The 19,220-nt window shown below is 38.1% G+C and overlaps 1 protein-coding gene across 4 annotated transcripts in view; it reads right to left on the reverse strand.

The window, feature by feature from the left end:
- The window catches only part of LRBA (LPS responsive beige-like anchor protein), a 401,088-nt gene that overhangs the window by 252,668 nt on the left and 129,200 nt on the right, over nt 1-19,220 (reverse strand). For all 4 annotated transcript variants that reach the window (XM_069855353.1, XM_069855351.1, XM_069855355.1 and 1 more), the window contains one exon: nt 9,655-9,763. In XM_069855353.1, the coding sequence (XP_069711454.1) occupies nt 9,655-9,763 (109 nt within the window). The remainder of the gene's footprint in view (nt 1-9,654; nt 9,764-19,220) is intronic.

A 19,220-nucleotide genomic window follows, 5' to 3' on the forward strand; every position in this document is an offset into this window, starting at 1 on the left:
TACTAGACTTAATTCTTCACACAGTTTGTCTCATAATTTGCCAAAAATATAATCCAAAACATGTAATGGAGATAACATCAATTCTGGTTCCATTAAAAACAGCCATGATGGCTTCACAAAAGCCAAATCATGCCTGATTAATTTGGTGGCCTGCTACAACAGGGTCACAGCGCTGGTGGATAAGGGGAGGGCAAATGAAATCATCTGCCCCAACACACATCTTTGTCTGTCACCTGGAGAAACATGGGTTTGGCGGATGGACCACTTGGTGGATAAGGAATTGGCTGGATGGTCACACTCAGAGTTGTGCTCAACAGCTCAATGTCCAAGTGGAGGCCAGTAACGAGTGGTGTTCCTCAGGGGTCAGTACTGGGACTGGTGCTGTTTAACATCTTTGTCAGTGACATGGACAGTGGGATTGAGGGCACTCTCAGCCAGTTTGCTGGTGACACCAAGCTGTGTGCTGAGGTTGACATGTTGGAGGGAAGGAATGCCATCCAGAGGGACCTTGACAGGTCTGTGCAAACCTCATGAAGTTCAACAAGGCCAAGTGCAAGGTCCTGCACATGAGTTAGGGCAATCTTCAGCACAAATTCAGGCTGGGCAGAGAATGGATTGAGAGTAGCCCTGAAAAGAAGGACTTCAGGTTGCTGGTGAATGAGAACCTCAATATGAGCTGGCAATGTGCACTTGCAGCCCAGAGAAGCAGCTATATCCTGGGCTGCATCAAAACAAGCGTGACAAGCGGGTAGAGGGAGGGGATGATTCTATATCAGAGAGTAGCTCTAAAAAGAATTTTCTTCCAAGCTGCTTCAGAAACAGTATTATTATATGTTTGATAGCTCTTGGATATATTTTTGTAAAGTATTTTGATTTTAAATTGATATATAACAAAGATGTCTCAGTATTACAGCGCAAGTTTTTGTTCCTTCTCCTTCCATTGCTTATTAAAGCACAGCGAAAGAAAAAACCCGCTTTTTCACTGCTTCTTTCATAATCAGGCATTACTTTATCCCAACATCTTCCAGATCGTAGGAAAAATGTTACTTCTCATTTCAGTATCATTTGACTCATATGAGACAAAGAATCTGAAAAATTGCCACCTAAGGAACATAACATTTAACTTTTCAGTTTGGGGACTTATCAGCATATCACAGAAGAACAAAACTGATTAATCCTCCAATGGAAGAAAAGAAAAAAAATATCTTCCATGCTCAACACTGCTGAAGAGTTCATAGTACCTTCAAAAGCAAAGTATCTAGAAATGAAAGTCAGAATTTTTCTTCCTTCTAGCGACAGGTAGTGCCATAAAGGCTGACCTGCCCAATGCAAAGGGCAGCATTTATTCAAAAATCTAAATTTGAGAGAGTGTTAAGTTTATTCATAAAAAATACGTAAAGCCTTATTTTTCTGTAAGGGTACGTCTAACTTACTGTGTTGCCACATTACATTTTTGCAATCTTATGGACTATAACTTCTGGTCACATTGCTACAGGACGTCTACAACTTGTACTATCCATTATCTTCATACATTCTGTAAAGATTCATGGCTGATAACCCACACTACTAGACAGAATATCCATTGAAACATTCCAAAATCTTTTGTTCTAATAAATAAGGTCATTGCCATTGAGTATGCGGAGTAACGCTTCATATAAAAGGATGTTATAGGAGCCACAGAAAGATTATTTGAAGCATGAATTCTATAACAAAATAGCTTTTATTAAAAACACTGAAAAATTATATGGAACCAGTCAGGGATTACAATTTGCTTTCCCACACAGTTTGTTACATATAGGAGTAATAATTATATACAGAAACTACAAAGACACTGAGTACCTTTTCATAATTCTTTCAAGGGCTCTCAAACATTCTCTCTGACTTATGAGTATTCCGCCACAAGTGATTTGCAGTACTTTTTAGGTACTTCCTCTGATACAAGTACCATCATCAAAAATTTAACGCTTACTACATCAAGAAGAAAAGGTGCAGAATATGCAAGATTATCCATCAACAGAACCACTGAATTTTGTTCTCTGTCAGGGAAACAAAAACCAAGTAGCTACATCCAAGTCACTATTGGAACGCTTGCCTAACCTTGCATCCTATCTCTGTCAGGGCAATACTACTATAAACATTTAAGATTCATTTCTCAGCATGAGCCATGAAGTAAAACATTCGGTTTATCACACACAGCCTACAAATTGATACTGAATAAGAATTAAAACTGTGAGGAAGTCCAAGTCTTCCGCATGAAGAAACATAACTGAACAGAAAAGGGCAACAAATTTTACAGCAGCTGGAAAAGCTAGATTTAATTATCGAAGAGAACTCATGCAGAGAAGTTAGCTGCCTAGCATGATTTACAATAAATGCAAAGGGAAAGTCATGTGAAATTCTCATTTAAATCAACAGAAACAGCCAATAACAACAATTTTATATTTTATACATTTTATATTCCCATGTATGATATGAATTTGAAAAAATAAGACCAAAAATTCAAGGGAGAGACACCACATAGCCATTTTATAAAAGACACTTCGAGGGGACAGGTTAGTTTGTAATTTACATCAGCGGTTATATTTTCCTGAAAAAAATTACCAATGTCTCTCTTTTCCTCATAGACTTAGAACGAAGAATCTTTGTTCATCCATTCTAGAAAGTTTACTGAAAATTTCTGGGTTGCACTATGCATTTCTCCTCAACACATCCTCATGATGTGCAACACACTGAATGGCTCTACATAGTAACTTTTCCCCCATTTTTCTATTCCTTCATGTGAATCTTCCAGACAAAAAACCCCAATGCCGTTCAAGAATATACACCAAAAATACTTTACACAAGCATTGATAACAGTATCATTGATTTTGGTCAAAACCCAGTAGTGCCACCTAACAACTAAACCTTCACTAGAAAGATGAAACACTGCAATGCTTGAAGAGTCCAGACATAAAACACCTGCAGGTTTATATATTTAGAATTCTATAAATATGTATATTCACACACAAATACACAAAGAGATTTATTTAAGACAGGATGCACATCCAAGGCAATGGGCCCTCCTGTCATACATTATAAAACAAAGTCAATTAGAGTACAAAATTCCCTCCCTCTTCTCAAACCAAATCCAATTATTCTTGAAGGCCTGACTCTGCCACATAATCTAAGACAGTGCAAATTACCACAGTTCTCAAGGTCATGTCTAGAAAGCAGTCTGGTTGATAGCATGAAACTAGTTGTTGGAATTCAGGCAAATTCAGGCAAAAAGAAGTTCCTCTTCAGGATTTTCAGCTCGTCCAAACACTCAGGGTTAGATTTGGAAAAATGCCCAAGAGACCTATGCATATAAATCCCAGGGACACTGGGCAAAATTGAAAGTTATAAGGGTGGTAAGTTATGTTAGCAATGCTCACATTTCCACATTCATTAAAAACACGTGCTTCACTGCCACCTCACAAGGGAAGTGAGCAGAGTATTCCTTCATTGGGCTTCTTTGAGGCTTAATCATACTTTAAAATGGGCAAATATGTCTCGGGTCTCCCTGTTACATCCCTACATGTGTACATACATGTAAATATTCATAGAAGTAACAGTGTAAACACAGGTGAAGAAATGGACAGGGAAAAAAAAGAGGAAATCACAGAATCACAGAATCACAGAATAACCAGGTTGGAAGAGACCCACCAGATCATCGAGTCCAACCGTTCCTATCAAACACTAAACCATATCCCTCAGCACCTCGTCCACCCGTGCCTTAAACACCTCCAGGGAAGGTGACTCAACCACCTCCCTGGGCAGCCTGTTCCAGTGCCCAATGACCCTTTCTGGGAAGAATTTTTTCCTAATGTCCAGCCTAAACCTCCCCTGGCGGAGCTTGAGGCCATTCCCTCTTGTCCTGTCCCCTGTCACTTGGGAGAAGAGGCCAGCTCCCTCCTCTCTACAACCTCCTTTCAGGTAGTTGTAGAGAGCAATGAGGTCTCCCCTCAGCCTCCTCTTCTCCAGGCTAAACAACCCCAGCTCTCTCAGCCGCTCCTCGTAAGACCTGTTCTCCAGCCCCCTCACCAGCTTTGTTGCTCTTCTCTGGACTCACCCCAGAGCCTCAACATCCTTCTTGTGGTGAGGGGCCCAGAAATGAACACAGGATTCGAGGAGCCGTCTCACCAGTGCCGAGTCCAGAGGGAGAAGAACCTCCCTGGACCTGCTGGTCACACCGTTTCTGATACAAGCCAAGATGCCATTGGCCTTCTTGGCCACCTGGGCCACTGCTGGCTCATATTCAGTCGCTGTCAACCAACACCCCCAGGTCCCTCTCCTCCAGGCAGCTTTCTAGACAGACTTCTCCCAGTCTGTAGCACTGCACAAGGGTTGTTGTGCCCCAAGTGCAGGACCCGGCATTTGGCCTTGTTAAACCTAAAGAAGGGTGAGCTTTATACTCAGAATAAGCTTTATACTCAGAATAATAAAGAAGAAGGGTGAGCTTTATACTCAGCCATAGGAAAACCTCTCACAACTGATCCTTCACCTTCAAAGCAATTTTTTTCTGTCTTTTCTACAACACTAGCTTAGAAGAAAGACAGCATAACCAGTTTGTTCTAATATGTTATGATCCTTATATTATTTCCTACTAAAAAGAGGAAGAGGCCAGGCACTAAAGGGGAAGCCTTTTTTTGTCTTGGTCCATGCTGCTAAGTTGTAAGGTAGAGTCCTCTAGAAAGAGGGCGAGATCTGCATTTTCCATGAGGGAAACTGAGCACCTCCAGTTTGAAGAAGCTTCAGGAGTGCAGGACTGCAGAGACAAAGGAGGGGTCTGCAGTGCAGATGGCGATAAAGACTCACGAGGGAAAGAGGGAAAGAGGGAAAGAGGGAAAGAGGGAAAGAGGGAAAGAGGGAAAGAGGGAAAGAGGGAAAGAGGGAAAGAGGGAAAGAATATGATCCAGCAGTGTGCCCAGGTGGCCAAGAAGGCCAATGGCATCTTGGCTTGGATCAGAAACGGCGTGACCAGCAGGTCCAGGGAGATTATTCTCCCTCTGTACTCGGCACTGGTGAGACCGCTCCTTGAATCCTGTGTTCAGGTCTGGGCCCCTCACCACAAGAAGGATGTTGAGGCTCTGGAACAAGTCCAGAGAAGAGCAACAAAGCTGGTGAAGAGGCTGGAGAACAGGTCTTACGAGGAGCGGCTGAGAGAGCTGGGGTTGTTTAGCCTGGAGAAGAGGAGGCTGAGGGGAGACCTCATTGCTCTCTACAACTACCTGAAAGGAGGTTGTGGAGAGGAGGGAGCTGGCCCTTTCTCCCAAGTGACAGGGGACAGGACAAGAGGGAATGGCCTCAAGCTCCGCCAGGGGAGGTTTAGGCTGGACATTAGGAAAAAATTCTTCCCAGAAAGGGTCATTGGGCACTGGAACAGGCTGCCCAGGGAGGTGGTTGAGTCACCTTCCCTGGAGGTGTTTAAGGCACGGGTGGACGAGGTGCTAAGGGGAATGGTTTAGTGTTTGATAGGAATGGTTGGACTCGATGATCCAGTGGGTCTCTTCCAACCTGGTGATTCTATGATTCTAACTAGCCAAGCCAAGATGACAGATGCCTGCCTTACCACTAGGCACAGAAAAGAATATGCAGATTTTGCTGCTGTTCAGGACACTTTATGTGAAGTTTCTGAAAGACAGAATTGCCTTGAGAAGATATAGGGAGGAGAGAAAATATTTCTTTTCAAATCCTTTTAATGTAAATCTATCTAACCTAGGCACTTGGGGTTTCCTGCAAATCTAATGTTACAGCACAAACTGGAACAGTATGCAAAAACCACCCTTGCTTTAGAGACATTTCTCGTGCTTTCGGTTACCCTGCTTTATGGAAAGAGTATAGACACTTTCGCCTCACATGAGGCCAATTCAGCATCCCACCACGTGGAGACAGAGCAAAAAAAGACTCAATCAGACCTCATGCAGCAAAATGAACATGTGCCGCTTTTGCTGCTGCTTCTCTGTCTCTTCCTGGCTGTTTCACAGAATTGATAAGAATAAGAGGACAGTTCTCAATGCATTTGTTGAAGGAGAACATCTACCTGTACTATATGAACCAAATAGGAGTGGTACCTTCCCCATTGGACTCTGCACAACTTTTCAAGTGTCACATGACAAATACTTTCTTGCATCATGTTTCTAAAGTGCAGTTGTTCATCACAGCACTGTCCTTCCTAGTATTAGCTGTTTTCCCAGGTTTTTCCTTCCTTTCAAAATGACCATCCTTACCCCACTGCTAAGTAAACACTATACAGTAACATATAACTATAGAACTTCATTACAAAGCTTGTCTAAGCTTCCCACTGCTTTCTCCTGCCTCGGTGTGCCCCAAATAACAGAATTTGCCTTTTATTTTAAAACTGTCCTTGCCTTTAAAATAAAAAAAAAAGGAAAAGGAAAAATAAACAGAAGAAAAAAGAGCGTTCTACAAAAATTTTATACTACTAGTTTGTTCTACCACTATGGTGCACTCCTGTCCAAAATGTGACTTCTAGAAATGGGAAAATTAGGACCAGGTAGCAGTAAACACAGTACTTGCCTTTTAAAATAAATTTGAGGGCTGGATTTTTGCTAACACCATGTTATAATGGAATATTTCACATGTAAACTGAAAAACCAGAAATGCAAGCCTGAATAAAAATTCTAAATGGGTAACAGTTCTTGCTGCATTTTTCATCTGTCTCTAGATCTTTATCCCTGGCCCAACCAACCTCATGTCTTTTCTCATCATAGCTCACGTGGCAGTTTGCTTCAGATCCCAACCATGAACGCTCATCTCGACCATTTTTTTAAAAAAAAGTTGCAGCTTTGTAACTAGTAATTACCACAACCACAAAATGCTTTTAAAATGTGACTGTAACTGCATTTGCATATACAATTCTTAAGGACTAAATACCATAAGTCTGCACTATTTTCCAAGAAATTGTTTAATCTTTTTGTTGCACACAGGATCTGCCCACCTTCTTCAACTACAGCAGCAGGGAAATTCCTTGTCTTAGGACATTATTAGTGCAAAATATTTATATTAAGTTTTATAAAGAACTGGAAGAATTCAGAGAAGAAAAATCACATCACTACTTATTAGAGACATGACCTCTGGTTAGGGAAGACTCAAAGCTGCAGATCTCTATATAATAAGATCAGATTTATGAAAGTATAGCTTATCTGCTTCCTTGTACAATTGCTTGTTTCTAGACATAGGCCATGGCAGACAGGACATTGCATTCAACACATGGACCCAAAAGAGTCTCTCTTGACTCTAAGAACAGCATCCTCCTTCCAACTCCTTTCTCAATAATAGATGGATGATGAAGCAGCAAATCAAGGAAACACATGCAGGTGACCAAGCAACACCAGTCAGGCTAGCCAAACAATCTTTAGCCTAGGGCTCATCATCTGCTACTCTGCTTCCTTATTCATCCTCATGCTGGAGAAATAAACAATAACAAAGGCTGTATCAATTGTTTTGAATGTTCTTTTCCTCTTTTTTGCAAGTCCTCCCATTTACATGCCTGTAAGTGTGTCATGACATGAGCATTAGGACCAAAACACAGGCATCCATATCCATTCATACAACGGGAACATATCTACTGATTGTAATACAGAGCACGTCAGCAGCCCAACACAGCACAGATCTCTTCTCGTTAAGTGATGGAATGGCTCCAGTCTAGTCAAGTGATTGATCCACACCATAAAAGAACAGCAAGTTTTCTATAGCCCTGAGCATCAATTCAAGAGGCTATGAGGAAAACCATGGCTAAAAAGTACCACCGTGCTAAAATAAGTCAAGCACACTTGACAGGACACATGAAAACCAGATCATACCATGATGGATGGAACACGGTACACAGGATTTTCTGATTGTTGATGCAGTTTCGAATAAATGTGACTAATGGTTCCCCCTTCCACAAAAGAAACAATACTGACTGAAGTCTTCCACAGACATCAGTAACACTAACTTCCTAAGATGCTAGGTTTGTTATTTGAGTATTTGTTAAAATCCAATAGCTGCATATCCTCAGGCACGATGCTACATCTAGGTTTTTCCAACACAGTAACGAACCTAAACTTGATAAACAGACTGCTGCTATTTTAGTAGAATGGTTTCTGTTTAAGTTCAATCTGATGAGTTAAACCCCTTGAGCCATCATACTGAGACAGCACAGATTCAAAACAGAATCAGCTTAAAAATGTATCAGCCAACAACTCTTATCCTAGAGAGTTGTCACTGCAAAACTCAGAGCTATACTAAAAATGTAAGTTGATGCTAAATGTAAATTCCTTCCAGGTATCATAAAAAGGTGTCCTGAGACTGAAATAAGGCTAACAGTGAAGTTGCCACTGAACAACTGTATGCATTGATAGTGTGTACTTATATGACAGAACCCTTCGGTTACACGGATCTCCCATGTGTACACACACCCTTGTGAATAGTTTGCATCTCAAGAAACAAGTGGGCTGTTCATCTAATCAACTAAGCCATGTCATACACGGACCTTCTGCATAAATCCAGAGCAAAAGATGTCAAAGCATGTCCCACTCCAATGATTACCAGGCAACCAAGTAAAAAGATGCACTTTTCATCTCCACAGGACTGTCGCCAAACGCTTGATGTAACACATGAAACATGCCTGCTATTTCACCATTGCAAAATGGTACTGTAGATATCTTGCACCATCTCTGTTTGCAGGAGGGGGTAACTAGCTCTAGATGAAGTGCAGATATGTTATTAAACAACTCACAGCTGGAATCCGGGGGCCAACTCAGATGACCTTTAGAACATAAGCACTGTCTAAGCCAAATATGCTTTCATCTTTGGAGAGTATTTTTTCAAGTAAAGATTTAAGAGAAAAACAGTTTAGAAATAAGTTAAGCACAAACGTGCCTTCGATCTCTTAATGCTTCATTTTAAAAATTCAACCACAAGTAGTATCACGTGTCAGAAGAAAGACTGAGTAACCTTTAAGCAGAATATTAGTGAATTTAATGAGATTTAGCTTTGTTTTCATTTAAACAACCCAATAATTAAAGCACAGAGAAAGGAGATGCATGATGTCACCAAGATCCAAAATTGGAGGTTGCGACTAAAGAGATTATGAAAAAAAGCCTTGTATATTTATTACAAGTCTATAAAAATGAAGATCATCATTTCACTTTAGAATCCCTTAAGTGGATTAAAAAACAAAACCACAACAAAATGACATACAAGGAAAATGGCTTTAGAGATGGATTAAGTGAAGTAACAAACGATACAAAAAGAAAAAAAATGTAATTTCTTGTACTGCACTTAAAAGGTTGTTATCATTTACCTTCAGAAAGGTGGTTTTATCAGAGTTATATCTTGACTGTGACACTAAGCAGCTTTAACACATACAGTGGTATTTGTTGAACGGAGAAGAGCAAGACCTGTACAATAAAATTCCTTCCACCACACACTGTGGCTCTGACAAGTTCTGAGCCGCTCGGTGCAGCCTGGGTTTTCCATTAAAGTTGTAGCAAATTATCAAACGACTGCAAAGCACCTTTCAAGATGGAACCTCTTGTGCCTGAAAGGCCCCTGTCATACACTAGAATCTTCAAACATTGTTATGCTTTGGTGTTTTGGTTTTTCTTTTAGAAAAATTTCATTTCTTACCTCAAATTCAGCATGGCGGTTAATATCCTCTGCTCTTTGTCTGCTCAAGATAAACTCTGCTTCATTGGCCACTCTTACCAAATGGTCCTTCATGGTTTGACTCAGCAATCTGAAGACAGAGAAAGAATTTTTATATTTAAGAATATTTAAATATTAATAAATATTTAAGAATTGCCTTGAGAGAATGAAGTCCTAAAATAAGAATCTGTATACACAGTATATACACAAATATTTTGAGTTCTGTTCCATAACTGACTTTATTGTCTTAAGAAAACTGTATAAATAAGGTTGAAGGGTAATTTTCTGGCAACTAGTAAAATTGTATCTCAATAGTAAACCAAACTAAGTATAAACCAAAATGTAAGCACTCTAGACATTCATTTGTTTTACCTGAAATACAGATATGTAAGAAATCTTTCACATGCACACAACACAAGATAAAGAAAAGCAGGCAGTTTATGCATATAAACATCCACAATGAAAGGCCTAATGTAAAGACTAAAAAAAAAAAATTCTGAATTGCACTGCAGTACAGTTTTTTTTCCTTGAAGAGTAAATTGGAATTTTATGGTAAGTATACATTTAAGTAATATTTTCAAGATTATAAAACATCCTCAGTCTCACAAATTAAATGCTAAGATATACATTGTTCCAGGTTATGTACAGAAAAAAAGCTGTAATTCAGTCTGAGATTTCTGAGGCTTTCATAAACCCTGAGTTTATGAATGGCAGCAGAGCTGACAGACTGAATTATAACCCAATTATTCTGTGAGTTCACATATTGTTACCGAAACCATTTCCTTTTTAATTAGTTACATTGGGATTCATAAAGTTAAAACTGGCTATACAGGAGCTATGCTGGTTTAGAAGATGCCCATTTCCATAGGTTCACCCAAAGATAACTTCATTACCTGCTCTACTGTCTAGCCTTTCAAAATATCTGGTGTTTAAGCTTTTTTTTTTATGTTTTCAGCTGCAAATGTAGAAAGGAGTATCAGAACATAAAATCACCTGTTTGCCTTGTGCATACAAGCTAAGGCATATTTCAACAATTTTAAACAGTCTACTTATTTATCTGAACAAGGCTCCACCTGTCTCCATCTGAATTTTGATAGTACGATCATCAATGCTCTGGTGTCTGTTTTTCCATGCTATTCATGATTCCACAGTAGCTTGCAGGTCAAAAATCTACTACAATGAGAAGGAATCCAGGGGCAGAAAAATATCTTTGTTCTGTGCATCTCTCATTACAAGGCTGGGAAAACTACGGCATAACAGCTAGATGAGGCCATGTGACTATGAATTTAAGTCACTGGATTACTGTCTCCCCATGGATGAAGTCTTGAGAAAAAAAAAGAAATATGCACAACTCATTATTTGAAGCATGACTTCACCTTCTATTTGAGGATTCTTGTATAGAAGTCACTATCTTAGAATCACTTTTTTTTTTTTTCACTTTTTTCTATTTTCAGTCACTTTTCCAATGGAAGTAGCTGTTGATCAACATACAGTTTGGACCGTTTATCTCCATACTTTAGTGACAAACTTTTACTTTCAAAAACTTGCAGAACTAACGTTGCTACAATACTGTAACATTGATTTCATAATCTTCACAACTTCAAAAAAATCAGGAAAATAAACTAGTTAAGAAGGCGTTGCTCATACACTGAAAAGACTAAACCTCAAACTTCTCTCTTACATTAATGTCCATTTACTATTAAGTTCAGCTAAAAATAAATCTCTGCTAATAAACCAGTAACAACAAACTCCACATATCCAGTTTCATATTCTGAGTAGATCCCAAACATTTTATTCCCCTCTTTCTCCAAGATCCCCAGTAGCACATTCAAATCTGTCACATAAGCATTGAAAATAATATTTTTAATTGAACTAAGAACTATTAGTGATCATAAATACTCATGTATTACAATATCATGCCTTATGATTTACATTTAACACAGTTGCATAATATCCCATTGTTTTCATCAAGTTTGTCAATACAAATATCTACTGCTAACCTGATTGGACTTCAAAAAATACTAATTATCCTCCAAAAGCTCCTCTTTTTTCCATCTGTTCCAGAGAGCACCCTATCTAGTAACTGGTTTTAATGATTTACAACATGAATTTTCCTTTTTATCTACTAAACCAGTAAGCAGGCCAGTACCCTGGTAATTCCTATGCATTTGCAGAGATGATGGAATTGTTCCAAAGAAAGCAAATAACTACATTCCGTTATGTAGGAACAACATTCTCAAAACAGACTAGAAGTGTACCTAGTAAAAACAAATAGCTTTCGAGTATCAGAAAGAGCTTGGTCTCCTACAGATCAGTTGTCACTTCTGTCATCCCGACCTCTCCTTACTAATCCCACTTTCCTCATTTTCTCTATGATATTTCATAAAGGGCTAGGGTACCTAGACAGAACTTGCATGTGATTTTGCAGATAAATCCTGGTGGAATTTGCCATTTTGGCAACAAAGAAGTCTTACGGCTAACAACTAGGGATTGTCCAAGGTTAGCATAAGCACTTCAAGGTGTCCTCAGAAAAAAAGAAAATGCTTCATATTATTAGGTATCAATTATTATACAATTACTTCCCTTCTTGCAAATAGCAAACTTCAGCAATTAAAGAAGGTGAGGATAAAAATTATTTACTCATAAAATGAAGCCTACATGAAATAAGTTACCGGTGTGCACTACATGACAGCTGCCTTCACCATTATGTACATTCAAGAACTTCAAATTTTAATCATTCTTTTCAGTCACTCTTCCAAATACTGCATATAGTTAGACTAAGTTTCTCCCAGCAATTCAAATCATATCATTATCTAGGTCAGTTTGGATACTCTTTACGAGAACAGTATCCACATACACAGCATGCCGCTCAGATTTCTAGTTTGAAAGTACCTCTAAGCGTGGAACTTAGCTAACTAAATAATTATCTATTCATAAATGTAATGATGGCGTGATACAACCGAGGAATCTACAGCCATCATTAAAAAAAATCAAAGGCAAATACAAGCTCCCAGCATCTCTATAAATGAAGACACCTCCGCTCATATGTCTAAAATGAGGTTTTAATGATCTGCTTCTAAGCACTAATTTTGGTAACCTTGGCCTTTTCCATTTGAGGCAAGCAAAACTCTGAACAGAAATGTTTAAGTGCAGCTCACTGCCTGCAATAGAAACAACTGCTTCCAGCTGAGCAGACCTCTGCTGAGGCAAGGACAAGAATCTGCCTCCTGCAAAAGTATTAGTTCAACTCCAAGCTACATACAACACATCTTGTACATACAAGTGTGGTTGTTCTGGCCTCCTACACAGCATTTATCATGCACATTTTCCCAAAAATTATTTCATTTGTCCATCAAGCCTGTACCTTCTGCTTGAGTTACAGAATAACCTCACAGGAAGATGCTCCAACTTAATTTTTTAAGATTTGAAGATACTTTACACCATATTCCCCTATAAAGAAGTTCTATAACAAGGTAATGAGTGTCAATTTAAACAAAGAAAAAAAGAAACAAAAAAAACCCAAACAGAACAAAACCAACCAAAAAAATCTCTACAACTATTTCTTGCCTGCATTCACCCTTTTTTTCATTCCAGCAACCACATCATATTAGTTCTTCTTCTGTTAAATTAAAAATATCTGTCCAAATCACCTCTTCATACACGTTTTTTTCACAGCAAAAGGAGAGCTCTTCATGTCTTTGATTAAACAAACAGGTTAATTGAATTTCTTGCCTTTGTCAAAGCACGCACACCCAAGCTGAAAGATAAACATAAGCCTAATAATTTCCTTCTTGACTGTGCTCCATAATTTCTGTATGCAGACCCATGGACCATAGTTGCCTTGTACTACTATCTCAGTTGTCTTTTTTTTTTCCCCTGGTGTTTCTACACACCAAAATGTTGTTGAATGTGGTGATTTACATTCTTCCTCCCTTCAGGTTTGGCTTTATTTATGACAAGTTACTGACTTTAGATTTTTTTCTGACCTTTAACATGAGAAGAGTGTGGATGAAGCATGGATGGACATGTTCTGTAGAAGCTAGACCATAATACCTATGAGGGTAAAGACACTATTCCAGGCCTCCTCTTCTGCTTTCAGTGCACACTAGATTCAAGAGCTCAAACAGACTTTCCTTCCTATGCCTAAGCACTTTCTTTCTGGACTAAAATATTTAAAAACATGTGATCAACTTCGAAAAGATGGACAGCCTAATAAAAATAAGCAAGGGGATAGATCTCGTGCTGGAAGTTAAATATATACTTGCATTCTTTGCTGGGTCAGGAATGAAGTGCTAAACCACTGAAAGAAGGAGTTTCAGCCAAATACACAATATACTCTGATGTTTATTGTTATACTGGAAGAGAAAACTATGAGACACAAAGCAAGAAATCATCTTACTCCAATTTATGGCTGTTGAATGCAGAATGATGATCAAGTAGAAAGTCAACAACTAAAAGAAGTAAAAAGGCAAAATGAACCAGAAAAATATGTGCAAAGCAAAGAAAGCAACAGATGGATGAATTTTGGGTTAGTATGGCTGATGTACAACAAATATCAATTTTAGTCAAAGTAGGGAAAAAGCTTTACAGGTAACATTTACAACAGTTGTTTAGGCATAAATCTCTCATAAAATACTACAGGGTGAGATTATGTATGTTCCAGACACTACCACAAAAGAGAACTCCGAAGCCAAGAAAGGAGGATAAAGGTAAGCTTTCCTACTTGCATTCCTTGTAAACCTAGTATGTAAGAGATTCTCTTATTTCAAAAGGAGATATGTTCTACATGGATACACATCGTCTTTTATGAGACCTGACTGCTCAGTGCGCTAAGTGTCGGAATCACTGCTGCAAGGAAGTTTTACAATTTCTTTGCAGAGCACAGATACTTTACAGATGCACTATTCAATCATCAAAAAATACAGACAAGCCCATAAAGTCATAAAGCCTGAAGTCTGAACGTATTTACCCTCTTAAAATAGGGAAAAACAACAACAAAAACCCAAACAGTGCTAGACAGACCAATCCAATCTTTTCTATCTAGGACGGCCACTTAGTACATGTCAGAGCCTAGTGAGAACCAACACAAGGTTGTGTTCACATTCTAAGAGAGACTACAGGGCAGTGCAACAGATGATTTCTGATAATCTTCTATCACACAGCAATATTACAATACATGTTCACACACAGAGTGCAGTACAAATACTTTCTCATTATTCCAACATTAATTTATTGTTTTAAAGCAGATATTACAAAAAACTTTCTATTTAAATGAAAATTAAAGAATTTCCAGGCACTTAAGTGTTACATGATTTTGCTTTTTCATAGACCCAGCAAATTAATGACATCTCACAAGCAAACCCTGTCTTCGTCACATAACCTCCAAAGTTACTAGCATCTCCAGCAATAAAAGCTCACATTAATTTTTAATCATTAAGACACAGTTCTCCCAAAAAAGCTCTGCTTACACATTAAGTTGCAGCAAAGATCATATGTTTCCAGTTACACAAAAATTATGCAATTTAAATCCATGCATAGATGATCAAATAAAACTCAGCAAAATAAAAAACTGTCTTAGGGATGGCTGTGCATGTCACACTATAGCTTAGTGCGCACACATACACATAGTGTTATGAACCCCACTTCCAGTCACTTAACCATCACTGAAACACATCCAGGCTACAATTTCTGATTTTCAGCACATTTAAAATGTTGTTTAAAGTCTAGCCTAATGATCTCCTGCAGGTCAAATTCACACACTAGCAAAGCTGCTTTGGCTATGAAACCTAAACAACAACATAAAACCTCTAAAAAAATAAATCACCAACAATCCTAAAAAAAAAAAAAAAGCAAGGAAGTGGGGAAAACACTTTTTTTTTTCTTTTACAAATCAAGCCTAAGGTGTTATCAGACTCTCAGGGCAAGGAAGCTGCAAATAAGGGGAGCAGACTTGTAACAATCAATTCTAGTTTGGACGTGACTACATTTATCATTTTTTTCCTGAGCCTTTTTTGGTCAATTATGCACACAGCTTAAGTCTGTCAGTTATCATCCAGTTTTTCATTAGTAGCTGTATTTTTCTAACTATTTTCCATCACGGTAGTTGCTCCTATGGCAACACATTCTCTGACATTCATTCCTTGAGAATGACCGCACCATTGCAAGTGAAAGGCAATTGAATGGGGCAGCCTACATCTGTCCCCTATTTTCCATTAGGAAAGTGTGCAAGTAATTGACCAACCAGTTTGACTGCCAACTATTTCAATATTAAAAAATATTTGCATCTATGACCAGTCAAAAGTAATACATATAATTTAAGAAAAGGAACAGCAGGTGGCATATGTTGAAATTTTCTTAGTACAGTTCCTTTTGGAAAAAAAATGCTATACAAATACAGATGATTGGAACATTCCAGATTTTATTCTACTGGATGTTATGTATTGAGATGTTATGTGTTATTTTTAGTCGGTTGGTGGATTTTTTACTTGCTAAGGAGATGGTGTTTACCTTCCTCCTTCTGCCAGCAATTTTTGAATTAATTGAATAATTCAAACATTTTTTCAATAGAAGACTAGAGTTTCTCAAAAATACTAATTTTATACAAGTTTTATATCCAACAGAAGACAAAAAAACCTCACAAGTCTCCCTAAAAAAACCTGGTTTCAGTCGCACTGGAAACCATAACAGAAAATCCAACACAGGACAAGAATCCCCTGATGCAGCAGGAGAATTTTGATTACATTTCATTGTTCATTAAACAGAGAATCTAGGATGGAGATAAAGCTACAGAAAAACAAACTCCATTCGTTCTGCTTCTCCTCGATACACTTGTGAATCCTTAACTTTTGGTTTGCTTATTTTGGTTAAGAATTTGAAAAGGCAAAGGAGAAGAAATTGTATATACATGCATACTGCTTCTTTAATGAGATTATGTTTCAGCCAAACTTTATGCAGCAGTTTTCTAAAGCAAGTGCTGTCTGAAAATTCATTTATAAATGAATAAAAATACATGTATAGAACATAGCACTCAATTCTTTGTATGATCAAGAATGCTATGCTTGAGAAAATTAAAACTAAGCATCTTCAAGAGTCTCTTGAACTGAAAATCGGAAAGAATAATTGCTGCAGCATGCTTAGGAGACTGATCCCTCAACCCCTGCCATGCCAAACCCATTATCACCCCAAAGGGGATAATAATTGTCATGCCCAGTCTCAAGCTCGAGTACATTTGTTAGTGCACTGACTGATACAGAAAACAAGGTCCAGTATAAGAGATGTTTCACACTTAAGTGTGCTAATGAATCAAAGCGACAGGAGAGAGTTTTAACCTTACCAGACAACTCCTTTGCTCTGTGAACTAGTCAAGCAGAGGAAATAAGAGTCTAACAAAAGAGACATTTGTACACACAAGGAAGTAAAATAAAGCTGCGTGTCTTTTCAGTTCAGAAATAATAGCTTGACCATCTCCTGCCTAAGGAGGAAACATAATTAGTTTCAGGATGTAAAAAAGAATCTGTCTGGACAGTGTGGAAGTGTCCAAAGGAGAGGATCAGCTACGACAGTGAACCAAATAACATCTAAACCATGGCTCTGGTGAACAAATTCCCTCCTCAGTAAGATCTCAGACTGAGGCTCCAAAACAGACCCTCCCTAAAGGGAGAACCCAAAGGCGAAAAGCAACACAAAGACTGAAATCTAGACTGATAAAAGTTCAGCAAGCTAAGGAAAAAGTTTCACAATCTATACTTCTGCTGCACAGATGGCCAAGTACACAGTGAAGCAGTGGGTGCAGGCACCTTTTTATTAAGGTTTCAAAGAGCATTAATAGTATTCCCAGACATTACAAAAACAGCGAACAATACTTGCTCATTTTTATTAAAAACAGATTCATTTTCAATGTAGCAATGTACTGAAATTAACATTAATTTTCATGCACAGCAAGAGGTTATTTTACAATACCTGCTCCTATAGTGTTCCACTTACATTCTGTACCTTCCTGGCTTTTCAAACAGCTGTTTGTTTGTTTGGGAGTTTTTCTGATATGTTTGTAACCTGGTCTTTGAAAGACTTCAGTCATGTTTTAGTTAGGTTTAGAATTCTGTATTTTCACCTACCACTCTCCCATTTAGAGATTTTTTTCAGTTCAGGATTCAAAATTTCACCAGGTACTAACAAATCAATTCTGCTATACATGTGCAGTGGACCCAAGCTATCCGGAAAGCCTGAGAGCAACTATATGTGTAACACATTAGTTACTTCTGAACATGATGAAGTTCAGACCAACACATTCTGAATGCAGTGCATACACTGTAGATCTTATGAGTCCCAGGGGCAAACTTTCTGCACATATTTCTGTTCTGGGAATCCTAGCCAAAACATGGCAAGCCTAAACATAAAACTTTCAACTGCTGTGAGAGAGAGGGGAACATTCATACCTTTCACATAAAAGCAAAGAACACATTTGAAAGGAAGTATAAGAAGAGATATAGATCTCTTCTTCTAGACATCTTTCTCTTCCAGAAAGATTTTTCACATGTATTATTTCCTGATAAACAAAAACAGTAGAACACAATTCAAACTGGAATATCCTCTGGTCTCATTATTAAAAAAACAAGCAAACAAGTAATAAACATTGGGAACAAAACCCTGGTTTACAAATCTTATAGGATGACCAAGACTTTCTCCACCAAGGCAGCAGACAACAGCAATTTTGTGATTCCACGGATTACAGGCAGTTCTTCCAGTTCTTAATTTTATTTTATTTATTTTACCACTCCACATGCCATGGTACCCCACAGACATCCTTCGTGACTAGCTGAAATTGGTTCTGTCCCTTGTACAACTACCCTGCTTTCTTTTTTTGAGTAGTTACAGAAATAATTTAAAAATTCAACTTTTACTATACAGTTTTGCAGTTGAAGTCTAAATCAGTATCATTCAGCTATTTCCATTTTAAGATTTAACTAAAAGATTTCAAATTTTGGAGTTTTTGAGATCACAATGTTACGGCAAAATTATATAAAATAATAACAAATACAATAAGGTAGACAGCCTGAAATGTTTTAGTGTAAGCGTTAGTATATGCATAAGAAAAATAACATGCAATCTGCATAAAGAGAGAAAAGAGTTCTGGAATACAGTTCATGTCATATGAGGGATAGTAGTTCCACTTTGGTGAATGCTGAAAAGCCACAAAGCACTGCAATGACCAATTCGGCAATAACTTTAAAGGCTTCTATAAACAGCAACGAAGGAAAATGGAGATAGATAAAAGGAGCCACTTTTGAGAAAGTAATCCCTTCTCTTCTTCCCCATAATAAAAGTTACGTTCCCGTTTTTTAAAACAACAACTCTGCTACAAGTCAGAAATGAAATGAAGTAACAATTGCTTAGATATTTTCTGCTAACCAAAACCACACTTTTCAGTCTTCAAGGGATCGTTTGGCTCTGAGACGACGCTGCTAAGGCTAGACTATAAGTTACTGATGTTGTTTATGGAGGTGGGGGAGTGATTCCATCTGTCTGTGATGGGCACCGCAGGTTTTTCA

The sequence above is a fragment of the Phaenicophaeus curvirostris genome, chromosome 4 (assembly GCF_032191515.1).
Source record: "Phaenicophaeus curvirostris isolate KB17595 chromosome 4, BPBGC_Pcur_1.0, whole genome shotgun sequence".
NCBI lineage: Eukaryota > Metazoa > Chordata > Aves > Cuculiformes > Cuculidae > Phaenicophaeus > Phaenicophaeus curvirostris.